The sequence below is a fragment of the Mytilus galloprovincialis genome, chromosome 9 (assembly GCF_965363235.1).
Source record: "Mytilus galloprovincialis chromosome 9, xbMytGall1.hap1.1, whole genome shotgun sequence".
Lineage (NCBI taxonomy): Eukaryota > Metazoa > Mollusca > Bivalvia > Mytilida > Mytilidae > Mytilus > Mytilus galloprovincialis.
In genome coordinates this window covers 35,981,637-36,006,449 of record NC_134846.1, presented here as the reverse complement: position 1 = coordinate 36,006,449, position 24,813 = coordinate 35,981,637, and the positions used below count along the sequence as shown (strand labels likewise).

Below are 24,813 nucleotides of genomic sequence, written 5' to 3'. Positions count from 1 at the left end.
AGTGAAAGTGAGAAAAGCAATCGAGTTGAGATGACCAATGATAATCTGTTTATCGCTATTTTACCTATGACGACGTTGTCAATTTCAATGTCAATTTCGTTAGCAACGCCACATGGCCTCCTTGGTTTCTAGCGATAATTTTTCCATCTCAAGCGAGAAGCATGATATGAAAATTATCACAAAAAAGATCAAAGGAAAAATGCACAAAATAGCGATAATTGCATATAATATACTTCGCACAACATAATACCAAAAAGTTACGTATAATATATACAAAATTGTTTTTTTTTATAACGCTCATGTGTAACATATTTTTAAAATAAACAAAGCAGCGGCCTTGTCGTGTAGATTTGCACTTACATTATTGTTTGTGTATTCTTTATACTTTCACAGTATGCTTTTAAATGTTTTTTTTTTCAAAGGCATACATGATCATTGGGTGACGTACATGAGACTAGTATTATGTAGAGAAGTTTAAAATAGAATGAAGGTTGTTACAAGAGAATCATTAAAATAATCCTTATTTTTAATTATTTTTAATAAATTCTCCTTTTATTCATATTCTATATAATAATCACATATTAAATGCGGGGAATAATTCAGCAAGATAGTTATTTATGATGCCCTAATTCTAAAGTTCCTGAAGTATACATTTGAAGAAAGGGCCTATGCCTTGTCCCACACATTTGTTTATAAAGACGAGAGAAAGAAAAGTTACAAACCTGCTGTCATTGTATGACTATCCATCTTTTTCTTTATTTTGAACACAGACTTGGCTGAAAAAAACAAAACTATAAGTTTAATACCACCATTGTTTACCCTATTAGTCTATGAGTAAAGTTTTTTTCCTGTCCAGTACTTTAGAACAAATTTCACATTTTTTGGATTAATTTATTTTCATGGGTTCTATTTTCGTGGATTAAGGAAAACTAACATGTTCTTGGTTATTTAATTTCATGGTTTTTCCAAATTCTGTGTATGAGCATTTGTAAAACATGACAATCTTTAAGCATTTAATTTTGTGATTCACTTGTACCCAGGAAATCCAAGAAGATTGATTTTTAACAAATAACTATGAATCCATAGTAATGTTTCATTGCATATGAATAAATAACCATCACTGGAGTTAATCAATTAAATTTTCACCCTTTTTCTCTCCGCGTACAAGCTTCAGTAACCATGTAATCTTTAGTTTCCAAAATATTCTATAAAAACATCAATTAAAAAAATAATGGTGCTTTGAAACACCAAAGATATATAACTGATAACCCTCCTCCCCTCAGCCGTGGCATGTACATTAAATATGGACTACTGATAATTTCAGTAATTTTACATTTCTTTTAAAGTTCACTTTGCTGATATTTTATTATGCTTAAATTTGTATCTGTCTTTGCCAGGTTTTTTTAAATAGAAGGAAAGTCTATAAAGTAGTCCAAAAATATCATTTCATGGGCACTAATTGGTTCCTATCATTTTGATTTTGTTGTCAATCTTTTATTGGTGATAAAAATAGATACAAATGTTATTCAAGGACCATAACTCTTAACAGGTTTAACAAATATTTGCAGTTTATGTCACCCCTCAACAAACAGTAGATTCGTTTATTTTTGGTTGGTACCAACTTTTCTTGGATTGAGGAAAACTTGCATTTTTCGTGGTTATTTGATATCGTGGTTTCCTAAAAGTCTGCATTTAATCATACATCAAAGGAGTAGGTCCTGTAAGGACCGATTTTGGCCTCAAATTTCAGTTTCATCTGACGAAAGATTTTGACCACTTTTTAAACACTTAAGTGTCTATTTTATATGTTTCGATTAATTTATGTGAAAGTTTTTAACTTATTTCGTCATTAAAAATGGTCCGATTCAAGCTCAAATATGAAAAATCTACCAAATATGCGAAAAAAGGTAACTTTTCAGATGGTTTTTGTCAAAAACGAAAGTGGCCGCATCCGTGTTCATCCTCAACCTTTATATATGTTATGTATTATCATCAAATACAACTTCCATTTCAATATTTTGGATGAACACGAATGCGGCCACTTTCGTTTTACACGGAAACCGTCTAAAATTTAAGTAAAATGCTGGAATTGTTAAGATTTGAGTAATTTAGCATGACTTTATGGTGCTAGTACTCAATATATGTGCATTGTATTGTCAAAAACAGCCCATATTTATGCCGCAGCACCATTTTACTATCCAATAAATAACTAAAACTTTACATTTTAACGATTTTGTAAACTGCCAAATTTTGGGGCCAAAAAAGGGCCTTACCGGACCTACTCCTTTGCAATTCTTGCACCCACGAAATCCACGAAAATTGGTATCCAACAAATAATAATGAATCCATGGTCATCTTTAAAGACTTTTACATAGTTACCTGTAATATCTTCTTTATTGCTGGTACCAGGTTTAACAATATCCCTTTTACCAATATGATCATCTGCACCAGTTTTGTTGATTTTAGGCAACGAAGATTCTGTCTGTTAAATCAAAAATAAATGAGATTACTAGATGATCTAATTCTTTTATATATGATATGGCTGGTAAAGAAATCTTTTCCAAATGTTGTTTATCAATTGATTATAATCATGTGCATTTTAATAATTGTAATAATTCATCATGGTATAAATCTTTGTTGCACTCAGTATAATGTTTCTTGGTAAAGTGGACTGGAACTGAACATGTTACAGCCAATTGCGTTGAGTGTGTAGGTAACGGTAATATCTTTGGTAAGCTTACTTGATCACTGAACCATTAGCATCAATTGATTATAATTTTATTTAGATTCTCCAAAATATTCGTGATTCTCAGAAGTCTCAAATTTTAATGGGTTACCATTGTTTTTGGATTTTTTTTTAAATGATTTGTCAAAATGAGTTGATTTTTTTTTATTGAAATTGTATTGTCATGCACCAAAAAATACAATTAACATCATTTGGCAAGATTTTTTACTGTTATTTTGCTTTTCTTTCTACATTTCTGAAAAAGAAAACTAGTATGCATAATAGAGAACTAACCTCTGTTCTGGGTTTTTCCACAATTTCCAAACATTTTCGTTTTCTAGATCTCTTTTGGTGAGTAGTCTGCATGTCGGTATTTAAAGATTTTTTTTTATAAAGTATGGTTACTGAAAAAAAATTAATAAATATAATATATTGTGTAAAATAAAAGTCTCAGCTTAAAGCTGTAATAGTAACAAATTTTGCTTTATTCATTGATCTTAGAATTATACTAAAGATACTGTACTGAAAGATCATACAATGATGCCACTTGCAAAGTCCATGATTTTGTGTTCCGAAATTGAACAAAAAGAATTCATAGAATAAGTAAGGCCACGGTTTTTTTATTTGTTGGTTTACGGATCCGCCGACCCGATTTTGCCGATTTTCAGAATAAAAATAAAATTGACTTTTCATGCTTTTTTATTCCCGCCGACCCTTATCAATGCAGTATCCCTGAAAAATAATTAAAATTTCTTTTTTTATAAAATAAAATGCATTAATCATTAACAAAGTTGATAACACTTTCTGTTGTGAAAAATAAAACTTCCAATTTACGTTTCTAAAAATAGACAATTCAATTATAACTGACCTTGAAATGTCTTTTGCGCAAATAATTTTGCGGAACGAAACCTGTGTTGAAAACCTATTACAAAAATAAGTTCGTTTCCCTTATTTGTCATCAGTCCGTAAGATGCATCATCTCAGAGAAATAGACTTGTCCAAATGTTGACAGGTGGAATAACATCAATTAAAGTACTGAATATTAACAAATCATTTGAAATTTTCTTGTTTCATATTATCAATCATTGGGATAAAAACCGGATTGCATGACAACTGATTAACCCGATATTGTCGTTTTTCCAGTGGACGAGTCTATTACGTTTTTCGACACGTGTGTTGAAACTTATTTTTGTACGACGTTTTTACATTTTTTTTTCTTTATCAGTTTTTGTAACTGAAGATCATTATTTACCAAGTTTTCTGGAATTGATTGAGAGCTACGGGAATCTGTTTTTCTTGTTTGTGAAATGACGATTTAATTTCGTCTTTGTCCGTGCAACCCCTCTTTTTTACAGGAAGTTATTAAACGATGTCCTGTGATGTTCATGATCACTGATCAATAATATTTCATCGAACGAAATGTTAAGAAATGATTACAAAACAGCAAATAAGACAAACATTTTGTTAAGTAAGGTGAAATATATATTTATTTTGCATATTTTTCTGTTTTGAAAGATATTTTTTTTTTCTTTTTTTTTCCGACCGACCGACCCGACTTTTTTATGAGAAAAATCCGTAAACCAACAAATTAAAAAACCGTGGCCTAAAACCCTTACTATAGTCAGCTATTCAAATCAGTTTAATACAAGAAAACTAACAGCCTGATTTAATAAGTGAAAAATAATGGACGAAACTATCCCTCAAATGCAGGCTCCTGACTTTGGACATAAATAATTCCAAGTTGAAATAATAGCCTGTTTATATGTATAATTACCCTTCTTGGTTTTAGGATGATGTAATATCTGTGCTGTCTGCGTTTCTGTTTGTAAATTAGATGCCTCAGCAACATCTTCTTGGTCTATATCAACATTTTGTGTTCCTAAATCCCATGGTCTGTCCAAGGTCACTTCCATTTGATCTCTATCCTTGACCTTTGAAGAGAATCTGCTAACCTCCTTTGGTCTACATTCTTGTTTCTTGGTCTTTTTCACTAAAATAGATGAATATAAGTTCAAATATGCAGTTTAAATTTCAGGTTAAAATGACAAAATTTCTGTGTGAGACTGGTTTTTTTTTCAAGACACATTGTTCCATAATAGACAAGAGTACATCTGATCACAAATGTGGGTCAGGGTTCTAATTTGGCATTATAATTAGAAAGGTTATATCATAAGGAACATGTATACTAAGTTTCAAGTTGATTGGACTTTCAAGAGACATTGTTCCATAATAGACAAGAGTACATCTGATCACAAATGTGATGACAACAATCTGTACAGGATCAATCTGGTATATTTGTATAGATAAACATAACTAGAGGCTCTAAAGAGCCTGTGTCGCTATCCTTGGTCTATGTGAATATTAAACAAAGGACGCAGATGGATTCATGACAAAATTGTGTTTTGGTGATGGTGATGTGTTTGCGGATCTTACTTTACTGAACATTCTAGCTGCTTACAATTATCTCTATCTATAATTAACTTGGCCCAGTAGTTTCAGAAGAGAAGATTTTTGTAAAAGATTACTATAATTTGCGAAAAAAATGGTTAAAACTTGACTATAAAGGGCAATAACTCCTAAAGGTGTCAACTGACAATTTCGATCATGTTGACTTATTTGTAGATCTTACTTTGCCAACATTTATTGTTTTTTACAGTTTATCTCTATCTATAATAATATTCAAGATAATAACCAAAAACAGCAAAATTTCCTTAAAATTGCCAGTTCAGGGGCAGCAACCCAACAACAGGATGTCCGATTCATCTGAAAATTTCAGGGCAAATAGATTTTGACCTGATGAACAATTTTACTTCATGTTAGATTTCCTTTAAATGCTTTGGTTTTTGAGTTATAAGCCAAAAACTGAATTTTACCCCTATGTTCTATTTTTAGCCGTGGCAGCCATCTTGGTTGGTTGACCAGGTCACGCCACACATTTTTTAAACTAGATACCCAAATGATGATTGTGGCCAAGTTTGATTTAATTTGGCCACGTAGTATCAGAGGAGAAGATTTTTGTAAAAGATTACTAAGATTTATGAAAAATTGTTAAAAATTGACTATAAAGGGCAATAACTCCTAAAGGGGTCAACTGACCATTTCGGTCATGTTGACTTATTTGTAAATCTTACTTTGCTGAACATTATTGCTGTTAAAACAGTTTATCTCTATCTATAATAATATTCAAGATAATAACCAAAAACAGCAAAATTTCCTTAAAATGATCATTTCAGGGGCAGCAACCCAACAACGAGTTGTTAGATTCATCTGAAATTTTCGGGGCGGATAGATCTTGACCTGATGAACAGTTTAACCCCCATGTCAGATTTGCTCAAAATGCTTTTGTTTTTGAGTTATAAGTCAAAAACTGAATTTTACCCCTATGTTCTATTTTTAGCCGAAGTGGCCATCTTGGTTGATTGGCCGGGTCATGCCACACATTTTTTAAACTAAATACCCCAAAGATGATTGTGGCCAAGTTTGGATTAATTTGGCCCAGTTATTAAGTTTCAGAGGAGAAGATTTTTGTAAAAGATTACTAAGATTTAAGAACTAGAGGCTCTCAAGAGCCTGTGTCGCTCACCTGTTACTGTATTTACTGATGTTGGTCATCTTGGTTGGTAGGTGGGGTCATTAGACACTTTTTTTAAATAGATACCATAGTGATGATTGTGGCCACGTTTAGTTTAATATGGCCCATAGTTTTAGAAAAGAAGATTTTTGTACAAGTTACAAAAATGACGAAAATTTGTTCAAAATTGACTATAAAGGGCAATAACTCCTTAAGGGGTACTCTTACAATTTTTATCATGTTGACTTATTTGTAGATCCTACTTTGCTGAACAAAATTGCTGTTTACAGTTTATCTCTATCTATAATAGTATTCAAGATAATAACCAAAAACTGCAAAATTTCCTTAAAATTACCAATTTTAGGGCAGCAACCCAATAACGAGATGTCAGATTCATCTGAAAATTTGCAAGGGGATAGATCTTATTCTGATGGACATTTAAATCTTGAAAGATTTGCCCTAAATGTCTTATTTTTAAAGATATAAATCAAAAACTGCATTTTACCACTATGTTCTAATTTTAGCCGTGTCGGACATTTTTTTTGGAAGGCGGTGTCATTGGACACATTTTTCAAACTATATACCACAATGATAATTATCTCCAAGTTTGGTTTAATTTGGCCATGTAGTTTCAGAGAAGAAGATTTTTGTACAAGTTACAAAAACTGACTAAAATTTGTTAAAAATTGACTATAAAGGGCAATAACTCCTTAAGGGGTTGACTGAAAATTTTGGTCATGTTGACTTATTTGTAGGTTTTACTTTGCTGAACATTATTGCTGTTTACAGTTTATCTTTATCTATAATAGTTTTCAAGATAATAACCAAAAACTGCAAAATTTCCTTAAAATAACCAATTCAGGGGCAGCAACCTAACAACGGGTTGTCCGATTCATCTGAAAATTCTAGAGCAGATAGATCTTGACCTGATTAACAATTTTACCCGATGTCAGATTTGCTCTAAATGTTTTGGTTTCAAAGATATTAGCCAAAATATACATTTTACCCCTGTGTTCTATTTTTAGCCATGGCGGCCATCTTGGTTGGATGGCCAGGTCACCGGACACATTTTTTAAACTAGATACCCCAAGGATGATTGTGTCCAAGTTTGGTTAAATTTGGCCCAGTAGTTTCAGAGGAGAAGATTTTTGTAAAAGTTTAAGGACGACGGACGACGGACGCCAAGTGATGAGAAAAGCTCACTTGACCTTTCAGGTCAGGTGAGCTAAAAATGGTTAATAATTGACTATAAAGGGCAATAACTCCTTAAGGGGTCAACTGACCATTTCGGACAGGTTGACTTATTTGTAGATCTAACTTTGCTGAACAATATTGTTGTTTACAGTTTATCTCTATTTATAATAATATTCAAAATAATAACCAAAAACAGCAAAATTTCCTTAAAATTACCAATTCAGGGGCAGCAACCCAACAACGGGTTGTCTGATTCATCTGAAAATTTCAGGGCAGATAAAAACTTACCTGATGAACAATTTTACCCCTGTCAGATTTGCTCTAAATGCTTTGGTTTTTGAGTTATAAGCCAAAAACTGCATTTTACCCCAATGTTCTATTTTTAGCCATGGCGGCCATCTTGGTTGGTTGACCAGGTCATCGGACAAATTTTTAAAACTAAATACCCCAATGATGTTTGTGGCCAAGTTTGGTTAAATTTGGCCCAGTAGTTTAAGAGGAGAAGATTTTTGTAAAAGTTAACAACGACGCCGGACGCCGGATGACGCCGGACGCAAAGTGATGGGAAAAGCTCACTTGGCCCTTCGGGCCAGGTGAGCTAAAAAACAAGAATGTGGCCATAGTACACAGATGCCCTTATTGCACTATCATTTTCTATGTTCCGTGGACCATTAAATTGGGGTCAGGATTCTAATTTGGCATTATAATTAGAAAGGTTATATCATAAGGAACATGTATACTAAGTTTCAAGTTGATTGGACTTCAAATTCATCAAAAACTACCTCAACCAAAAACTTAAACCTGATGCGGGACAAACAGACGGAGAACGAACAGATGAAAGAATGGACCCACAGACCAGAAAACATAATGCCCATAAATGGGGCATTAAACCAAAATGTGTCCCAAGTACACATATGTCTCACTTGGCTATTATTTTCTATGTTTAGTTGACCATGAAATTGGGGTCAAAACTTTAATTTGGCATTAAAATTACAAAGAACATATCATTGGGAACATGTGTACTAAGTTTCAAGTTGATTGGATGTTATGATCTTCATCAGAAACTACTTTAACCTGAAGTGGGACAGACAAATGAACGAATGAACCAATGGACACACAGTCTAAAAAAACATAATGCCCCTAAGTGGGGTTTGAAAATTACAACAGTTAAATAAGCAATCAATTGCAATACTTTCTAAACAGGATATTGATATTTAAGGTCTTTCCTCTCCGCGAGGAAAGACCTTATTGTTTTTCTCCTGTTTTTTTTTTTTTTTCATCCAGCATTTGTTTAACATGGCCTCCCCTTGTTTCTATTGAAGTTATCAAGACCAAATATGGACCATCGGTAGACCTCATCATGAAGTATTACCAGATGAGGCTGTGTAGGATTTCATCATCCCCTTTAGAAGTTCTCTCCCTTTTATTGGTTTTTTTCGACATGGCCCCCCCTCGTTGTTTTTGAAGATATCATGACCTTATTTGGACAAAAGTTAGATTTCATCATGATGTGTTACCATATGAGGCTGCTAAGGATTTCATCATTCCCTATAAGAGTTATGTCCCCTTGAAGCAATTTCTTTCTTTCAAAAAGTATTCAAGATAGAATCGATTTGAAAACGGCAACATGTACAGGACCACATGGCAATGTTAATTAACATATACAATCATTTTGTTTTTTACCCTTATAAGGAGTTATTTCCCTTGAAAAAATATAAACAATTGTTGAAAAATTGTATCTCGAGAACCGGAAGTCGTAAAGACTTGGGACCTACACCAATAATCTTAAGTTCATGTGACCTTTAATTTGCACCCAAGGTCAAAGGTCACCGAGTGCAAAAAAAAATTACGCTGCAATTTCAAGCTTTCATATTAAGAAAACAATAAGAGTTTGCTGCATACTTACAGCGTATAAAATGTTCCTCTCGACGAGCTCTACATTTTATACTCTGACCTCAAAAGAGTCCGACTGTCTGTTCAAAAGTTACGACGGGATGATTCTTAAAAGTATAGTATTGTGTGTATATCTTTTTAAAGGTAACAGATATCAACCTACTATAAACTGCAAAGATGATCAGTAGTTCAAGACCTTCAATTTGAGGTCAATGTCAGGTCATGATGAAATTTCACCTTGACCTTCATATTTTACTATGACCTTGACCTTGTAATATTTGAAAGGTCAAGTGGTCCTGAGTTGAATGGTGATAGTCCCATGTCTCTACGACTTCCGGTTCTCAAGTTTTGTATTGCATCATATATTTGATGATTAATTGTGACCTTGGTGAACTTTGAAATGGTCCCAATTCTTTTTCTATAATGTTGTCCTTCAACTGTAGATCATTTATCATTTAACAGATTTGAGATATCTATTGTCGTTTTAGAGATAATGCAGTTTGAAGTTTTTCGAGCGGAGGCATGTATTTCTGAATTATCAAAGGCTTACCACTTAAAATGTTTTAGAAATTGAAGAGGTTGACATAGTTATATGTTTGACCAAATACCAAAAACATTCCATGGAAAAAAACACCAAAAAATCAATTTGAAATTTTCAAGTTTTGCATTGACTTTGTAAGTTTCATAACTTCTATTTATATAATTGATATTGCATCATTATTTGCACTTTGTCAAATGGGGTCATCTGATATATCAAATTGAAGGTCTTAATAAACTCTACTTAAAAATGAAAATTTTAAACCCCCTTTTCATCCCAGGGGGACGGGTGGGGTCATTTAGTGCAAACATTCAAATTTCTCAGATGGTAAGGTTGTCGCATATCAAATGAAAGAACATAAAGCGTACATTTCAAATTTCAAATTGACGTCTCCCAAAAATGGGTTGGATGGGGTCATTGAGTGCAAAAAATAAATGTTCTTTTAAGGTAGGGTTGTTGTATATCAAATGAAAGGTCATGATGTGTACATTTAAAATATCAAATTCCCGACCTCCAAAAATTTGTTGGATAGGGTTATTAAGTGCAAATATTTCAAGAACATGGTGTTGTCGCATATCAAACGAAAGCTCATCTACTCTGTTCCATATATCATAATTCCGATCTCAAAAATGTAGACGTATGAGGTCATTAAGTGTAAAAAGCGAAATGTTTCAGAAGGTGTGCTTGTCGTATATCAAACGAAAGGTCGTACAAAGTACAATACGAAAACATCACTTTTACAGGAAAGACCTTTCAATTGTTTTACAAACAATTGAGATACTAGTTTATATGTTTAATTGTTTTATTTTTTTATTTTCATTTTTGTCTATCACCAAGTGACTCTCAATCCTGGATTCCTCAATTGACTCTTCAAACATATTTGAGCTATAAAAAAAGTTATTCTTCCTCACTCTTAATGCCTAATTATTTGTATAATATATTCTAATTGCTTCATTGTTTGAATATGGTTTTAAAATTTTGAATAAACTATAAATGAGATCAAGTGCAAATCTAAAGACTCAGTAAATGTCATATGCTATTATATCTGTTATTTGCTTGAATAGCATTGAATTAGGAAATATACTGTAAATTCAGAATTTATTGCGTGCATTTATTATTGCGATTTTGTCATTTTAGACTTGAATGCGATTTTAATTATTACGATTTTGAGAAAAATCCTGTTAGATTCATATAAAACATTTCAAAATGCGAGTTTAAATTATTGCGTTTACAACTCTGACGCATTTTTCGCAATAATAAAAACCTCGCAATATTTTCTGAATTTACAGTATGCTAACATCTTTTTAAAGAAAGCTGCTTGAACTGATATAAAGGTATGCATGTACATGAACGAACCCCCCTCCCTTTGGAGAAGATCTCCCACTGTACATGAATGAAACCTAAACTCAACCTGTAAGTCATCATATAACTATACCAATGTACAAAAAAGTCAGATCAATAGAATTTTTCAAGTACAACTTCAAATTACACAGCATATCTTCGAAGAAAAAGATATTTCAAAAAAGAGCTGAAAGGGCTCACAGTATAAAGCTCATTTTTAATATAAATATTTCCTTATAATTCTTTTAAAACATTATTTCCGTCTTAAAATTTGATAAAATCTATGCACTCCTTGACAAATACAAAATTTTTCTATCTTTTTAACCTTGAAATTTTTGTGAAGATTTGGGATATCACATCTACCTATCAATTATTTGATAGAAATTTTAGTCTAGACAAGGATCAAATATGGTTGCGTGCTTGTACAGTCTGTCTTCTTTCAATTTTTTTTAACTAACAAGGCCCGAATTTAATATACTTTTTGTTTTTTCGAAAGGTAGAGACAGTGGGTAGGTTAAGGTAGGTAGGCAATTTCTTTTCTTTTTTGGTGTAGAAAAATATATTTTTCCAATCTGTTTTAGTCTTTATGCCTATCTGAATAAAACAAAATATTTTCACATCGAATCTCAAAAAAGATTTTGAGTAGGCAACTATTTTCTGGGTAGGTAAGGTTAAAGAAAACAAACAAAACAAACATGTTCTTTTTTATGGCCCAAAATACTGTTCTTTGACAATTTTTTTGTTTTTTTCTAAAAGTAATATAATATAGAGCCCCCCCCCCCAAAAAAAAAAAAAAAACGCAACAAAAAACCAACAAAACACCATCAAACCGAAAACAAAATTACACTTGTATAACCCTCATTTAGTATCAGGAAACAGCATATTCAAATTTGAAAAAAGTGTTGTCAAAGTGTTGCATGTCAATGAATGGACACTATTTTGAACCTGTCTGCCTGCTAGTTTTTTTTTGTTCAAACATATTTTATTGTTCAAAACAACTGGATTAGACACAAGTTTTTCAACTTAGTTCTGTCTTCTCCATAATTATTAATATACATGAATATACATAATATTTATATAGCACTTTACATAAATTTGTAATTTTCTAATAAGCATGAAAGCCTGCTGTACATGCCCAAATTAATAACCCATTTTCCTTTGAAAATCAGGTTGGAAACTTAATTAGTCTTAAAACAAATTTGTTAAAGAAAAAGAAAAATATCCAACTTAATATGACCTGATCATGATAACTAGGTCATTCACCTTAACTGAGATAACTCTAGACCTTCACCTGTACATTTGTTCACAGATTCTAATCAATAGAGTGTATCTATAAGTACGGACATTAAAAAATGCATATAACTTGACTTGGGACATGTGACTTTGAGTGTCACTTTGCTTATTCATTTATTTCACAATTTCCTTCAATCCTTTTCACTTCCTGGATTGGAGAGAGACTATCCTGTTACCGGTAATATATAATTGTAAGCATGCAATAATATTTCATAGTTATTTGATTCTTTAGTAACTTACATGTAAAAAGATATATAAAACAAACTGCAGTCTGAGTATGTATTTAATAACATTATTTAATATTTCTATGCATATAGTAACTAAAATTCAATTCACGATGAATAATATAAATTGCTTATTCAGGGTATTTAAAATTCAGTTTAAAAATACTTTTTATTTTTTTTTCAGTGTCAGTACATTTGTGTGTACTTTAATTTTAATAAAACTTATCTGATTTTAAATATTTCACAAATAAAACGTTACATCTTGGGTTTATTACAATCTATTATTTACTCATTGATAAAGCGTAACATATATTATTATCCATGCATGCACATGTAGCATGGATCAGAATAATTTTATGCACATTTAGCATACATAAATTATTCCCTGGTGATTGTTACCTTGTGACTTAGCAAGTTAAAATAATCTGACTCAGCATTTCTGTTTAGTACATCTATCAAGCTTTATAAATAACATATTCTAAGCCTGTATGGTCATCATTATACCCATCAAACATTTAATTAGCATCACTCATCATTATCTGATATGATGTGTTGGTATTTAATTCTTTTTCTCACCAGTTTAAAATCATAATGGATTAAAATCTTAAAACTATATATTATGATGAGAAAAGGTCATGAGTGCACACTGTCTCAATCCACACAAGAGATCGTGAGGCAAATTTCAGCCTTTTGAAAAATAACAATATTGTGAGAATATTAAAATGCATATAATATTCATATTGAATCTTTTACATTTTTCTTTAAAATTGACTTAATTAATTGTATTTGCGCTATGGAAATGTATAATAAAAGTAATTTTTTTTTATGTTTAAAAATATGACTTTATATTTTATATTTAAACAGGTAGCTTAATTAGAATTAAAATGGGTAGAGGTATGAAGAAGACATTGATACTTGCCGTTGTGTGTGTTTGTTTATCATTGGTTAATGGTCTAGATGAAGAGGCAGTTAATGAAAATGATATTAAACAATACCAAGGTAATATTTAATTTCGTCTAAAATATAACTTCATATTAAGGTACTTGTGTGGAAATATTTTTAGTTTTAAATATGCTCCCTAGGCCGTTTGTAATAAAATTTATACAGTCTTTCAGATGAAAACAATTACGAAGTTCATGTTTTGCAAGGGAAAACCAAAATTATCATTCTGATTTATCAATCTTATAAGGTGTAAATTGATATTATGTTTTAAAGATTTATAAAAAATTCAATGAAATTCAAGCAATGCATGGTTGAAGAGACATTCAAAGGAGTACGTCCAGTAAGACTCCTTGTTGGTACAAAAATATAGCAGTTTTACAAAATTGTTAAAATGTATATATATAAACTTTTAGTTATTCGAATTCATTGAAAAATGAAGTGCTTCTCAATCTGCTACATAAATATGTGTTGTTTTGACAATACAATGCACATATATCAGGTACTAGCATCATTAAGTCATGCTAAATTACTGAAATCTTCACAATTTTAGCATTTTAGTTTAATTTTAGGTCCGTGACGTCTTCGATGAAAGTGGCCGCATTTGTGTTCATTCTTAATATTGAAATGTAGCTTGTAATTTATGATAATATGTAACATAAATAAAGGTTGAGGATGCTTTCTTATGTGACCCCCTTCCAAGAAAAAGAAGAAGAAATTCAAATAATAAATAAAATAAAAGATGCTTCAATGACTTCAATGAATGTTATGGTACACTTTTTTCATATCTATAGATGCCAGGCCAAATGGCTACACAGAGAAGATTACAAAAAATAATAACTTGCTTTCAATATTTACCACATCTTTTCATTTAGATTGTGGTGCTGCCAGAAAACTTGGAGGTTACCAAAAGAGTGGTGTATACAAATTATGGATGAATACAACAAAGACCTACTTCAAGGTATGAATATTTCTTAAGTGTATATCATATTACATTCTTGAAATTTGGCAGAATCATCTAAAACTCTACATGACTTGATCATGACCAATTTTCTTGCCAGTGTTCATCTTCTAATTTATTTCATCAGAAGAGGTTAAACTACAGAAAAGTTGCTGAAATGAAGCTTTTAAATCAGTTGCACAACTCAGTGAACAACAGCTGTTAATTAAAAATAGAAATGCCACATCAAATTGTTTCGATTAAAAAAAAAACAATACTACCACCCTCCCCTCATTGCTGTTGTTACTGTGATTAAGTGATAAAATAGTTACTAGTCTTTAAATTTTACTATAGATGTTACATTTTTATATCTTTGAAAGATCAGAGAAAAACCTAAAGGCAAAGCCAACTCTTCTTTTGTAGTAGAGATATAAAATTACAATACTGTTGTTTTCAACCTTATTCTGTTTGACTCTAAAGATTTAATTTTATTCATATTAAAGTTTTGTTTTATTTCAGATAATCTGTGAGCATACACCCAACAACTCCTTCAATGTGATTCAACGCCGAGTTGATGGTAGAGAAAACTTCAACAGATTGTGGCATGATTACGTAGCTGGTTTTGGTTCTTCTCAGGCAGATTACTGGGCAGGTCTTAACTCAATATACTACTTGACAAATCATCAAGGTAAGACCATGACTAAATTTGAGTGTGTTAAGGGAGAGGGTGGGGTTAAGTTTTTTTTCCAAAAAAAGTATTCTGATCCCAAATTTGATGGAAAGAAGTATACTGATTAAAATTGAGAATGGAAAAAACCTGTTTTATTCATACAAAATATTTTAAAATGCGAGTTTAAAATATTGAGTGTTCATGTACACGTTAACTATGTTGCATTTTTTTGCAATAATAATAAAAACCTCGCATTAATTTCTGAAATTACAGTATATAGATATTCTGTTTGATTAATTTCAGGTAACAGCATTCTTACAGTAAACTTACAAGATTGGGCAGGAATTAACAAAAATGCTCGCTACAACTACTTCAAACTGATGGATTCTACACACTTTAGGCTATCCATCGGTGGCTACAGTGGGGATACAGGAGACTCAATGTCACAAAATAACAACATGGTGTTCGCCACACCAGACAAATTAGACACCCACAGATGTGCCGCAGGCTATCAGGGAGGATGGTGGTTCAACTACTGTACCTACGCATTTTTGAATGGGAAATATTATTATGGCGGACCCTACCAACCAAGTGGACAGTTCTATGACGGTATCTACTGGTACAGTTGGGGAGGATATGGATATTCTATGAAGTTCGCACAAATGATGCTGTCAAGTTCATAAACTGTGCAAATGATTTCTTTTACAATATATTCACAACTGCAAAGTGCAAACAAATAAACAAAATCAAAATTCAACATGATAGAAATTAAACAGCTACCATTTTGCTCTTTTAAGCCTTTCATTACAATGCAAATTAACAAATTAACAATTTACTTCCTTTACTAAGATGCATTTTTTTTTTACAGAATCTCCAATTGTACAGGTAATGTTCCTGTAAGAGGTCAGAATCAATGTAAAATAATCCAAATGCAGCATTTTAAGTTTTTAATTTTTACGTTTATTCAATTTGACTTGTCTTTATTATGTTTATCTGTAATGCTGATTAACTCATATCTTAAGTTTACCATATTTCATGAAATATTTACAAGGGAGATAATTCAATATCTAAAACTGCTAAAAGCAAATCATTGAAAATAAGTCTTCAAACTTGTGTGTGCCAACTAACATAGTCATAGGCTTACTGTTCATGTTGTTATTCATGTAACTAAACATAAATAACAGTAATAGATGCATTTAGTGAATTTTTCATATTTTGTTTTCTATCATTGTCTAGTAGTCGTATTATTTTTTTTCACTTTCAAAATCAATAAACTTTTATACACTTCTAGTTGTTTTTCTGCATGTACAAATACTACTTTGTAATTTGCCCAATTCCCAAGTCAAACCTCATAATTATGCTTAAACACAATTCAAGCAACTGAACCAGTGGCGGATCCAGGGGGAGGGTTCAGGGGGTTGGAACCCCTTTTTTTGGACGATCAGTGCATTTGAATGGGGACATACATGTATAGTTGGACCCCCCCCCCCTCTTTGTCCTGGGTTGGGAACCCCCCCCCCCTTTTTTAAGTGGCTGGATCCGCTCCTGTGAACTGCTAAACCCTTCATTGATGTGCTCAGAACATTGACAGAAGTATCTATTTTGAACAATATCACAGTCTTCTTTGAAGATGTAAATAACCATCATACATACAATCAATTCATTTAATTGTATTTTCGTTTCAACTCATCAACTTTATTTTCAAACTAATCTGAAAGAAATAAGGACAAATTACCTGAAATATTATGTATAACCAGATGCTCCGCAGGGCGCAGCTTTATACGACCGCAGAGGTTGAACCCTGAATGGTTGGGGCAAGTATGGACACAACATTCAAGCTGGATTCAGCTCTAAATTTGGATTGTGATTAAATAGTTGACACAGCATAGGTTTCTGACACAGAATGAATGTGGTCTAATGAACTTAAAATTTTTGTTTTGCCTTTGAGCAATTCACTATGCTGTTGAATATCAATTCTCTAAAAAAAATGTTTGAAGAAATTTTCTTTTTATTTATAAATTTCAAATGAGAAAAATTGAACCCCCCCCCCCCATTTTTTTTTCACATCCCCCTTTCCTTTATTCCAAAACCGATCTCAATTCAAATTTCTAATGGAGTTTGCAACAATAATTACATCATAACATATTAAAATGTAAAAAAAAGTGCTTGTTATATATCACTGAATGGTAATTATCAGTTGGTAGTAAAAATACTTTGTATATTGTTTAAGTTGATTCAACTACTGTTCTGGACAAAGAAAGATAACTCCAATTGAAATTTCTTGTTATTGCACAATATTATTATAAGAAATAAGAAATCTCTAACACAGAGCATTGGCTTACACTGAACAGAAAGCATTTAAAGACCCCTAAATGAGTAGTGTAAAACAATTCAAACCGGAAAACAAAAGGTCTAATCTGTATAAAACTGAGAATAGAGAAACACTTACTTACCACATCAACAAACAACAACTACTGAACATACAAGTATAGATTTCTGCTGTACAACTACATTACTGTGACAGATCGATCCAGTCTTACTTTTGTAAGACTAAAAAATTTAATACAAGTGTTTCCATTAACCCTACCTATCCTAATTTGTAGTGCCTACCCTAACACGTTTTATTCCATTTTGGAACAAGCACATATAGATTCCTTAGTTGTAACCAGGTAAAATATGTTTGTTAAATAAAATGATATTGCCTACCTACCCTTTTTTCAGCACCTTAGCAGAAACACATGAATTATTTTTTGTGGCCACAGTTACATAAGTGATGGTGTGCACTCTACCAAGATATGGCCATAATAATTGAACTTCAAAATGTGGTAAAACCGCTTATATGGAACATATTGTGAAAAGTTCACACAATAGACCACTTTCGAGTTCATCCGTCACCGGCAAAAACTCGTCAATTATGCACGCCTTTATGACGTCATTTACCAGATAGAGGGGGTCGCCTGTATCCCTGCACTATTTACGTTCATCAAGCGTCTTAGTGATCGTCTTTGTGCAGGATAAACTAGAAATAATGGTTGCTCTGTAGATACTTACTGACAATTCCCTAATGACAGCAGTGTTGATTGTCAATTTTGAGAATTCAATTTGCCGAATAATTCGTACAATATAGAATTATAGTTTTCCAACCACTCGCTCAACATTGGAAGGGAAGTGACGACGCCCCTAAATGCACAAATGACGGTGATAAAGGCGCGTATAATTGACGAGTTTTTTCCGGTGACGGGTGAACTCGAAAGTGGTCTATTTATATGAACAACTAGTAAATTTCAAGTCGATTTGATTAAACATCCTTTACAATAAATTAACCTGATATGGGAAGGATAAATAGAAGTACACACAGGCTGGAAGACATTCCTTCTACTATGGGAGATGTGATTTAAAAACAAATAGAGGCTCCTAGGAGTATGTCATTCAATACTTCAACAGTGTACTTTTCACTTCTGAAATTTTTTTAGTGTTTAATTTTTATCCTGAATTTTTATAACATTTATTTGTGTCATTTTAAAGCAATGAATTTCTAAGGGCTCAACTCCTGAACAACAAAAAAGAAAATGATGACATCCTCATCCTTACGCTATGGAAAGTTGTCTCATTGGAATAAATACCACTATGACCACATCTCCATAATCTTTTCAAAACACATGTATACTTGTTTTTACTTTACCAAAAAATATCTATGGTTTGCAATTTTCTACCTTACTTACCTTGTGACTTTTGTTCTTTGTTCATGACCAATGGCTGACCTTGAGGCTCAGTTTGTACAAACTGAAATACAGGTTGTCTCAATAAATGAGTACGAAACTCTGGTTCTTTCAATAGTTTAGCTTGAATTTGTTGTTGATCAAATAGTTTAACTCTACCATTTATCTTCACAGATACTTTAGCTTGAAGAGGATTTGGCACCAACAGCTGACTCTGAGGCTGTGTTTGCATTGATGGCTTGCCCTTAGAACGTTTTCGTACTGAAGGCTGACCCTGAGACGGAGACCGTGTTTGGTGTGATTGTTGACCTACAGATTGTGCTTGCACTGATAGTTGACCTTCAGGTTGATTTTGCAGTGATAGGCGGTGTTGAGGCTGTGTTTGCACTGAAAGTTGACCTTCAGGGGGTGTTTGCACAAAAGGTTGACCTTCAGGTTGAATTTTTTGTTGATCAAATAGTTTAACTCTACCATTTATCTTCACAGATACTTTAGCTTGAAGAGGTTTTGGCACCAACAGCTGACTCTGAGGCTGTGTTTGCACTAATGTCCGTCCTTGAGACTGTGTTTGCACTGATGGCCTACTCTTAGACCGTGTTTGCATTGACAGCTGACCTTGAGGCTGTGTTTGCATTGATGGCTTGCCCTTAGAACGTTTTCGTACTGAAGGCTGACCCTGAGACGGAGACCGTGTTTGGTCTGATTGTTGACCTACAGATTGTGCTTGCACTGATAGTTGACCTTCAGGTTGATTTTGCAGTGATAGGCGGTGTTGAGGCTGTGTTTGCACTGAAAGTTGACCTTCAGGGGGGGTTTGCACAAAAGGTTGACCTTCAGGTTGAATTTGCACTAATATCTGACTTTGAGGCTGTGTTTGTACTGATAGTTGACCTTGTCTTGTTATGCTTGCTGGCAATGCATTCTTTTTTCTACTCAAAATGTTTTGTAATGGTACACAATGTTCAACTCTTTTGGTGTTAAACATTTTTACATTTTTACTTCCAGGAAGACAAACTTCTGATTCAACCATAGCTTTATCATGTTTATCATTTGATTTGTCACATTCAATATCCATGGGATCCTCAATTTTTAAAGTAGTTTTCCCGCAATCAGTAAAAACTGTCTCAGAACATAAACTACTGTGCCTACAAACTTCAGTTTCAGGTATACATGCAGGAGTGATGACAGTTTCAAACTGACCACATTCAGTTGCATTTACATTTTTTATTTTTATGGGTTGATCTTCGTTTACATATTGATCAGCTGTTATATGATCATCTTTTTTTCTAGAGGATTCCAATGTTATGAGTGATTCTTTGAAACGTTTGCTTGCTTGATTCACCACATGGCCTGCACTCTGAGGCTCCAGTGTCAACTTACAACCAGTATCCTGATTTTCAATTACATTGTTACTTTCTGTAGTACTATGAGGTTTTTTATATGAGACTATTATATATTTAGTACCGGCAGGTTTCCCTTTTAACGGTAACAATTTGGAAGAAAGGTTTTGTTTTATATTGCCTTGATTTAATTTGTTAAATAAATTCTGAGATATAGTGGTGTGTGAGACATTCTGAGATGTAGCAGCGGGTGAGACATTCTGAGATGTAGCAGAGGGCGAGACATTCTGAGATGATACGGAGGATGAGACATTCTGAGATGTAGCGGAGGGTGAGACAAAGCTTGGTAAGATCTTTGACAATGTTACATCCTTAGACGCTAAAGCTGCATTATGTTGTGTTGTGGGTGGATCAAGTGTAGATCTTGCAGTTGATTTTCTAGCATTAATCTTAGCTAATAATAGCTGTTTTGTTGTTGCAGTGAAAGAAGGCATACTAACAGGTAAAGTGTTTGGTAATTTGGCACAGGGAACCAGTGTTGTTCTTTGGCTAGACAATGGTACTCCAGTAAATCCTGGTGTGGAGATGTGTTTCTCATTCTCAGGAAAATGTGAAACCTTTTCTACAATATTATGTGGTTTGGTTGAAGGATCACATTTCATGCTTGAACTCAGTATTTGTACTAAAGGAACATCAATCAGTTTGGATGAGATTGTTTCCTGGGGCCTCTCGTTGAAATTGACTGAGGGAACTGGAATTACTTCTATACATGAACTGGCATTTCTTTGTGTTGGTTTTGGTACAGAATGAATCAATTGACCTTGTTCACAGGTACCTGAACTCACAACTTTTTGTATTGGTTTTGGCACAGAATGAATCAATTGACCTTGTTCACATCTTGGCATTGGTTTTGGTACAGATTGAATAAGTTGAACTTGTTTAACACTTTTTATTGGTTTTGGTACAAAATGAATCAATTGACCTTGTTCACAGGTACCTGAACTGGCAACTCTTTGCATTGGTTTTGGTACAGATTGAATCAGTTGACCTTGTTCATATCTTGCTCCTACAGGAGTTGCTGTTGAGTTCGATTCCTGCAGAGAATCTTTCTCTGTAGAGTCTTCATGCTGAAGTGCATCTTTATTGACCACTAAAGGTCCATCAGAGTACTCAAACAATACCTCCATCTTTCCATATTCTGTCTTAAATGTGTGTGTTGAACCTGTTGCTGCATGATCTACACCATGCTCAATTTCTGATTGTGTCTTTACAGCTTCATCTTGTGGTGCAAGTTTTGTTTCAACTTTAATATGGGTATCAACATCTGGTCCTGTCTTGTTATCAATATCAGTATTCATTGTGATGATTTTCCTGTCATATCATTTTATTTTGGCTTGTGTTGTCTACCAGTTATGTTATTCCAATACATCTTTTTTTAACTTCTTTCAAAGTTATTTTTCATAAAACAACATCTCTGAAAAAAAGTAAAAGAACTGTAAATAAAAGATGAAAAATTAACATGATCAATAGGATTGTGAAGTACATTCTCTCACATTAAGAGCTTAATAAACATTGTAAAAACAAGAATGTGTCCCTAGTACAAGGATTCCCCACCATTACTATCATTTTTTTTGTTCAATGGACCATGAAATTTGGATAAAAACTGTTATTTAGATACAAAAATTAGAAAGATCATATCATAGGGAACAATGTGTACTAAATTTCAAAATCATTGGACCTTAAATTCATAAACATAATAAATCGGAAAAGATCTGTTTGCGCCAAAAATGCTTCCTTTTGCACCACAACTTTTTACTCCAATGTATCATTTGCGCAAAAAAACCCAACATAATATTACGCCAATTAGATGAAAAAAATGACTTCCCTACTCCTTTATTCAGACTTGGAACCGGCAGTTAACAAGGCAAATGTTTCCCTTTCTGAAACATATATCTTCTTCTTAATACTGCTGCTGCACAGATACATTGTACTTCCCAATTTAATGTATGTAATAGCTTGTAACTTCACTTTATTGTCCAAAAACACAAACACTGAAGGTCAAAATGCATAAAACAGTTCATAATAGTTACTTACAATAATACAGCCCATACAAACTCACCAGAGATTAACTACAATAAAGTGACGCAAATTAGTCAACATTCACTTAGAACTTGCCACTGACTGGGAAACAAAACAATTGAAAGGCCAAATCAGCTTGTTGGTAATTCCTACTAACCCTTGCTGGCTTCTTTGTACCATAACACTATCATTGTACATTTCCTATTTGTAAATATCAGTAAATCAAGTTTTGGAACGGATCAAACACACGAACAAAATTTTTCAAGAAAAATTAACAAATAATGGTCCCATGAGTGTATTAAAACATGTGACAGTCCTGCTCTGAAGTTGGTGATGTACGTTAATATTTGGACTAAGTCATGTAAGTGAACAGGTGAAAGGGGGCGAACGAAATTGCAGGGGCTTGAACGTGATTGGCACAAACAGACCCGGAATTCCTTTAAGACCCTCATATATCTGGAACCCACTATAGATTTGAGTCCTACATACATATTTATAGACGAGAAACAGAGAACAAAGATGATTTTGCATGTAGAATCATGCTCTCCTGTTATATTTTCATAAAGGGGCGAGTTGGTAAACAAAAGGTGGGCGAGTTGGTCATACATCAACTGATTGAGATCGGATTAAACAAAATATTAACTGTTTTTGTTACATACATAACAATTATATAAATATTAATATATTATTTTTACAATGCACTGACCTATTTTTTGTTTCGTTCCTGCTTGGAAAGGGGAGAGTATCGGAGAGAAGCTTGTTTATTATGTCATTTACGGAAATTGCTCAGTGCTCATCCGTGAAGCACCCAGATTTTACAATGAAAAAAATGGAAATGGCAGATTTCACTTGATTTTTTAATTGTTTTTCTTGCCTGCAATAATAAATAGCCTGTTGCGAAGCATGTTTGTAAGTATAAATGTCGAAGATAAAAGTATCCACAACGTTCTAACACAAGGCATAAAATTGTAGGCTTCCTGTTGAGTTTTCTACAGCTTACGTAAATTTTACTTTCCCTCCATATAATTTTGTACAAAATTCAGTGCCAGTGGGAAACTAGATATATAGACGTTTCCCACTTCAGCCAAGTAATAAAGATTAATAGATATTTTGTTGACTTGTATATATACTTTCACTGATTATGCTGATAGAGTATGGTCCTATGAAATAAGGAATGCATCAAACAAACAACAACATGATGGAAGAGCAGAAAATAGACAAAGGCTACCAGTAGGTCAGTTTCAGGATATGGTTTTCAGATGAATCTGTCATGTGCTTCTATCAGCATATGCTTAAAATGTATACATGAACGCCGAAATTTCCCTATTTATGGTACAGGTAAATGTACGCCTTCTATCTGGTAAATGACGGTATAAAGGCGTACCAAATTAACGATTTTTCTGTTTATAAGAGTCAGACATGATTACAGAAATGACATACAGGCCAGTTCCAGGATATGGTTTTCAGACAAAACTGTCCTGTGACTTGTCACTTCCATCTGATACAATGTACCATGTGACAAAAATGTATGCATTGCCATTTCCAAGACATGTTAAGCAAAAGTTTTCTTTTATACTAGTACTGCACAAAATATTTGGGAAATTAAAATTTAATAAGATGATTACCCTTCTTCAGTCGTACTGGAATCAAGATTACGTACTTACAGAACATAAATTATGTCAGTGTCTGTACTACCCTACAGACTGACAATTATGAAAATGCTGGAAACTTATAATAGAGCAGAGATACAGGCTCACCTTCTATATGGTGAATGATGTCATAAAGGCGTGAAATTCTCGATCTTTTCCAGTGTAAGACATGATTTTAGAAATGATGAATGGGTCTTCAAAACAGCGGAGAGATTCCGTATTACGAATTGAGAGACACAGTTTGATGTACAATGCAAGCATACAGTCTAGATACATTGTACATGTACATATTTTGATGTATTTTTAATCTACTTTTCAACATGTTGGACAATCTACTAATAAAGATAAGAAAATTCTAACCTTTATCTGACCCTGACGATTGTTATATTTTCTTACTCTTAGTCTAATAAATTATTCATAGAAATTAGAAATATTTACTTAGATATAGGAAGATGTGGTGTGAGTGCCAATGAGACAACTCTCCATCCAAATAACAATTTAAAAAGTAAACCATTATAGGTTAAAGTACGGCCTTCAACACAGAGCCTTGGCTCACACCGAACAACAAGCTATAAAGGGCCCCAAAATTACTAGTGTAAAACCATTCAAACGGGAAAACCAACGGTTAAATCTATATAAACAAAACGAGAAACATGTATATATTACATAAACAAACGACAACTACTGTAAATCAGATT

The 24,813-nt window shown here is 33.0% G+C and overlaps 3 protein-coding genes across 8 annotated transcripts in view; 2 read left to right on the top strand and 1 right to left on the bottom strand.

The window, feature by feature from the left end:
* Nucleotides 1-714: 714 nt before the first annotated feature.
* Nucleotides 715-23,266, bottom strand: LOC143046545 (uncharacterized). The gene is made up of 6 exons (XM_076219702.1): nucleotides 23,173-23,266; nucleotides 19,051-21,861; nucleotides 4,500-4,715; nucleotides 3,020-3,129; nucleotides 2,380-2,482; nucleotides 715-776 (listed from the first exon to the last, which is right to left on the bottom strand). The coding sequence occupies exons 2-6, from the start codon at nucleotides 21,743-21,745 to the stop codon at nucleotides 715-717; spliced, it is 3,186 nt and encodes a 1,061-aa protein (XP_076075817.1). The 5' UTR covers nucleotides 21,746-21,861; nucleotides 23,173-23,266.
* The window catches only part of LOC143044912 (angiopoietin-related protein 1-like), a 108,819-nt gene continuing 96,596 nt past the window's right edge, over nucleotides 12,591-24,813 (top strand). The window contains exons 1-5 of one of the 5 annotated variants that reach the window (XM_076217151.1): nucleotides 12,591-12,746; nucleotides 13,644-13,778; nucleotides 14,594-14,679; nucleotides 15,178-15,346; nucleotides 15,632-16,618. In XM_076217151.1, the coding sequence (XP_076073266.1) occupies nucleotides 13,664-13,778; nucleotides 14,594-14,679; nucleotides 15,178-15,346; nucleotides 15,632-16,011 (750 nt within the window). In that variant the 5' untranslated portion in view covers nucleotides 12,591-12,746; nucleotides 13,644-13,663 and the 3' untranslated portion in view covers nucleotides 16,012-16,618. Of the gene's footprint in view, nucleotides 12,831-13,643; nucleotides 13,779-14,593; nucleotides 14,680-15,177; nucleotides 15,347-15,631; nucleotides 16,619-24,813 lie in introns of those variants that run through there. The other 4 variants (XM_076217153.1, XM_076217152.1, XM_076217154.1 and 1 more) reach the window with 4 other exon arrangements.
* Nucleotides 23,253-24,813, top strand: part of LOC143044911 (uncharacterized) — a 44,190-nt gene continuing 42,629 nt past the window's right edge. For both annotated transcript variants that reach the window (XM_076217144.1, XM_076217143.1), the window contains exon 1: nucleotides 23,253-23,375. The gene's annotated coding sequence lies outside the window, so the exon portion shown is untranslated. The remainder of the gene's footprint in view (nucleotides 23,376-24,813) is intronic.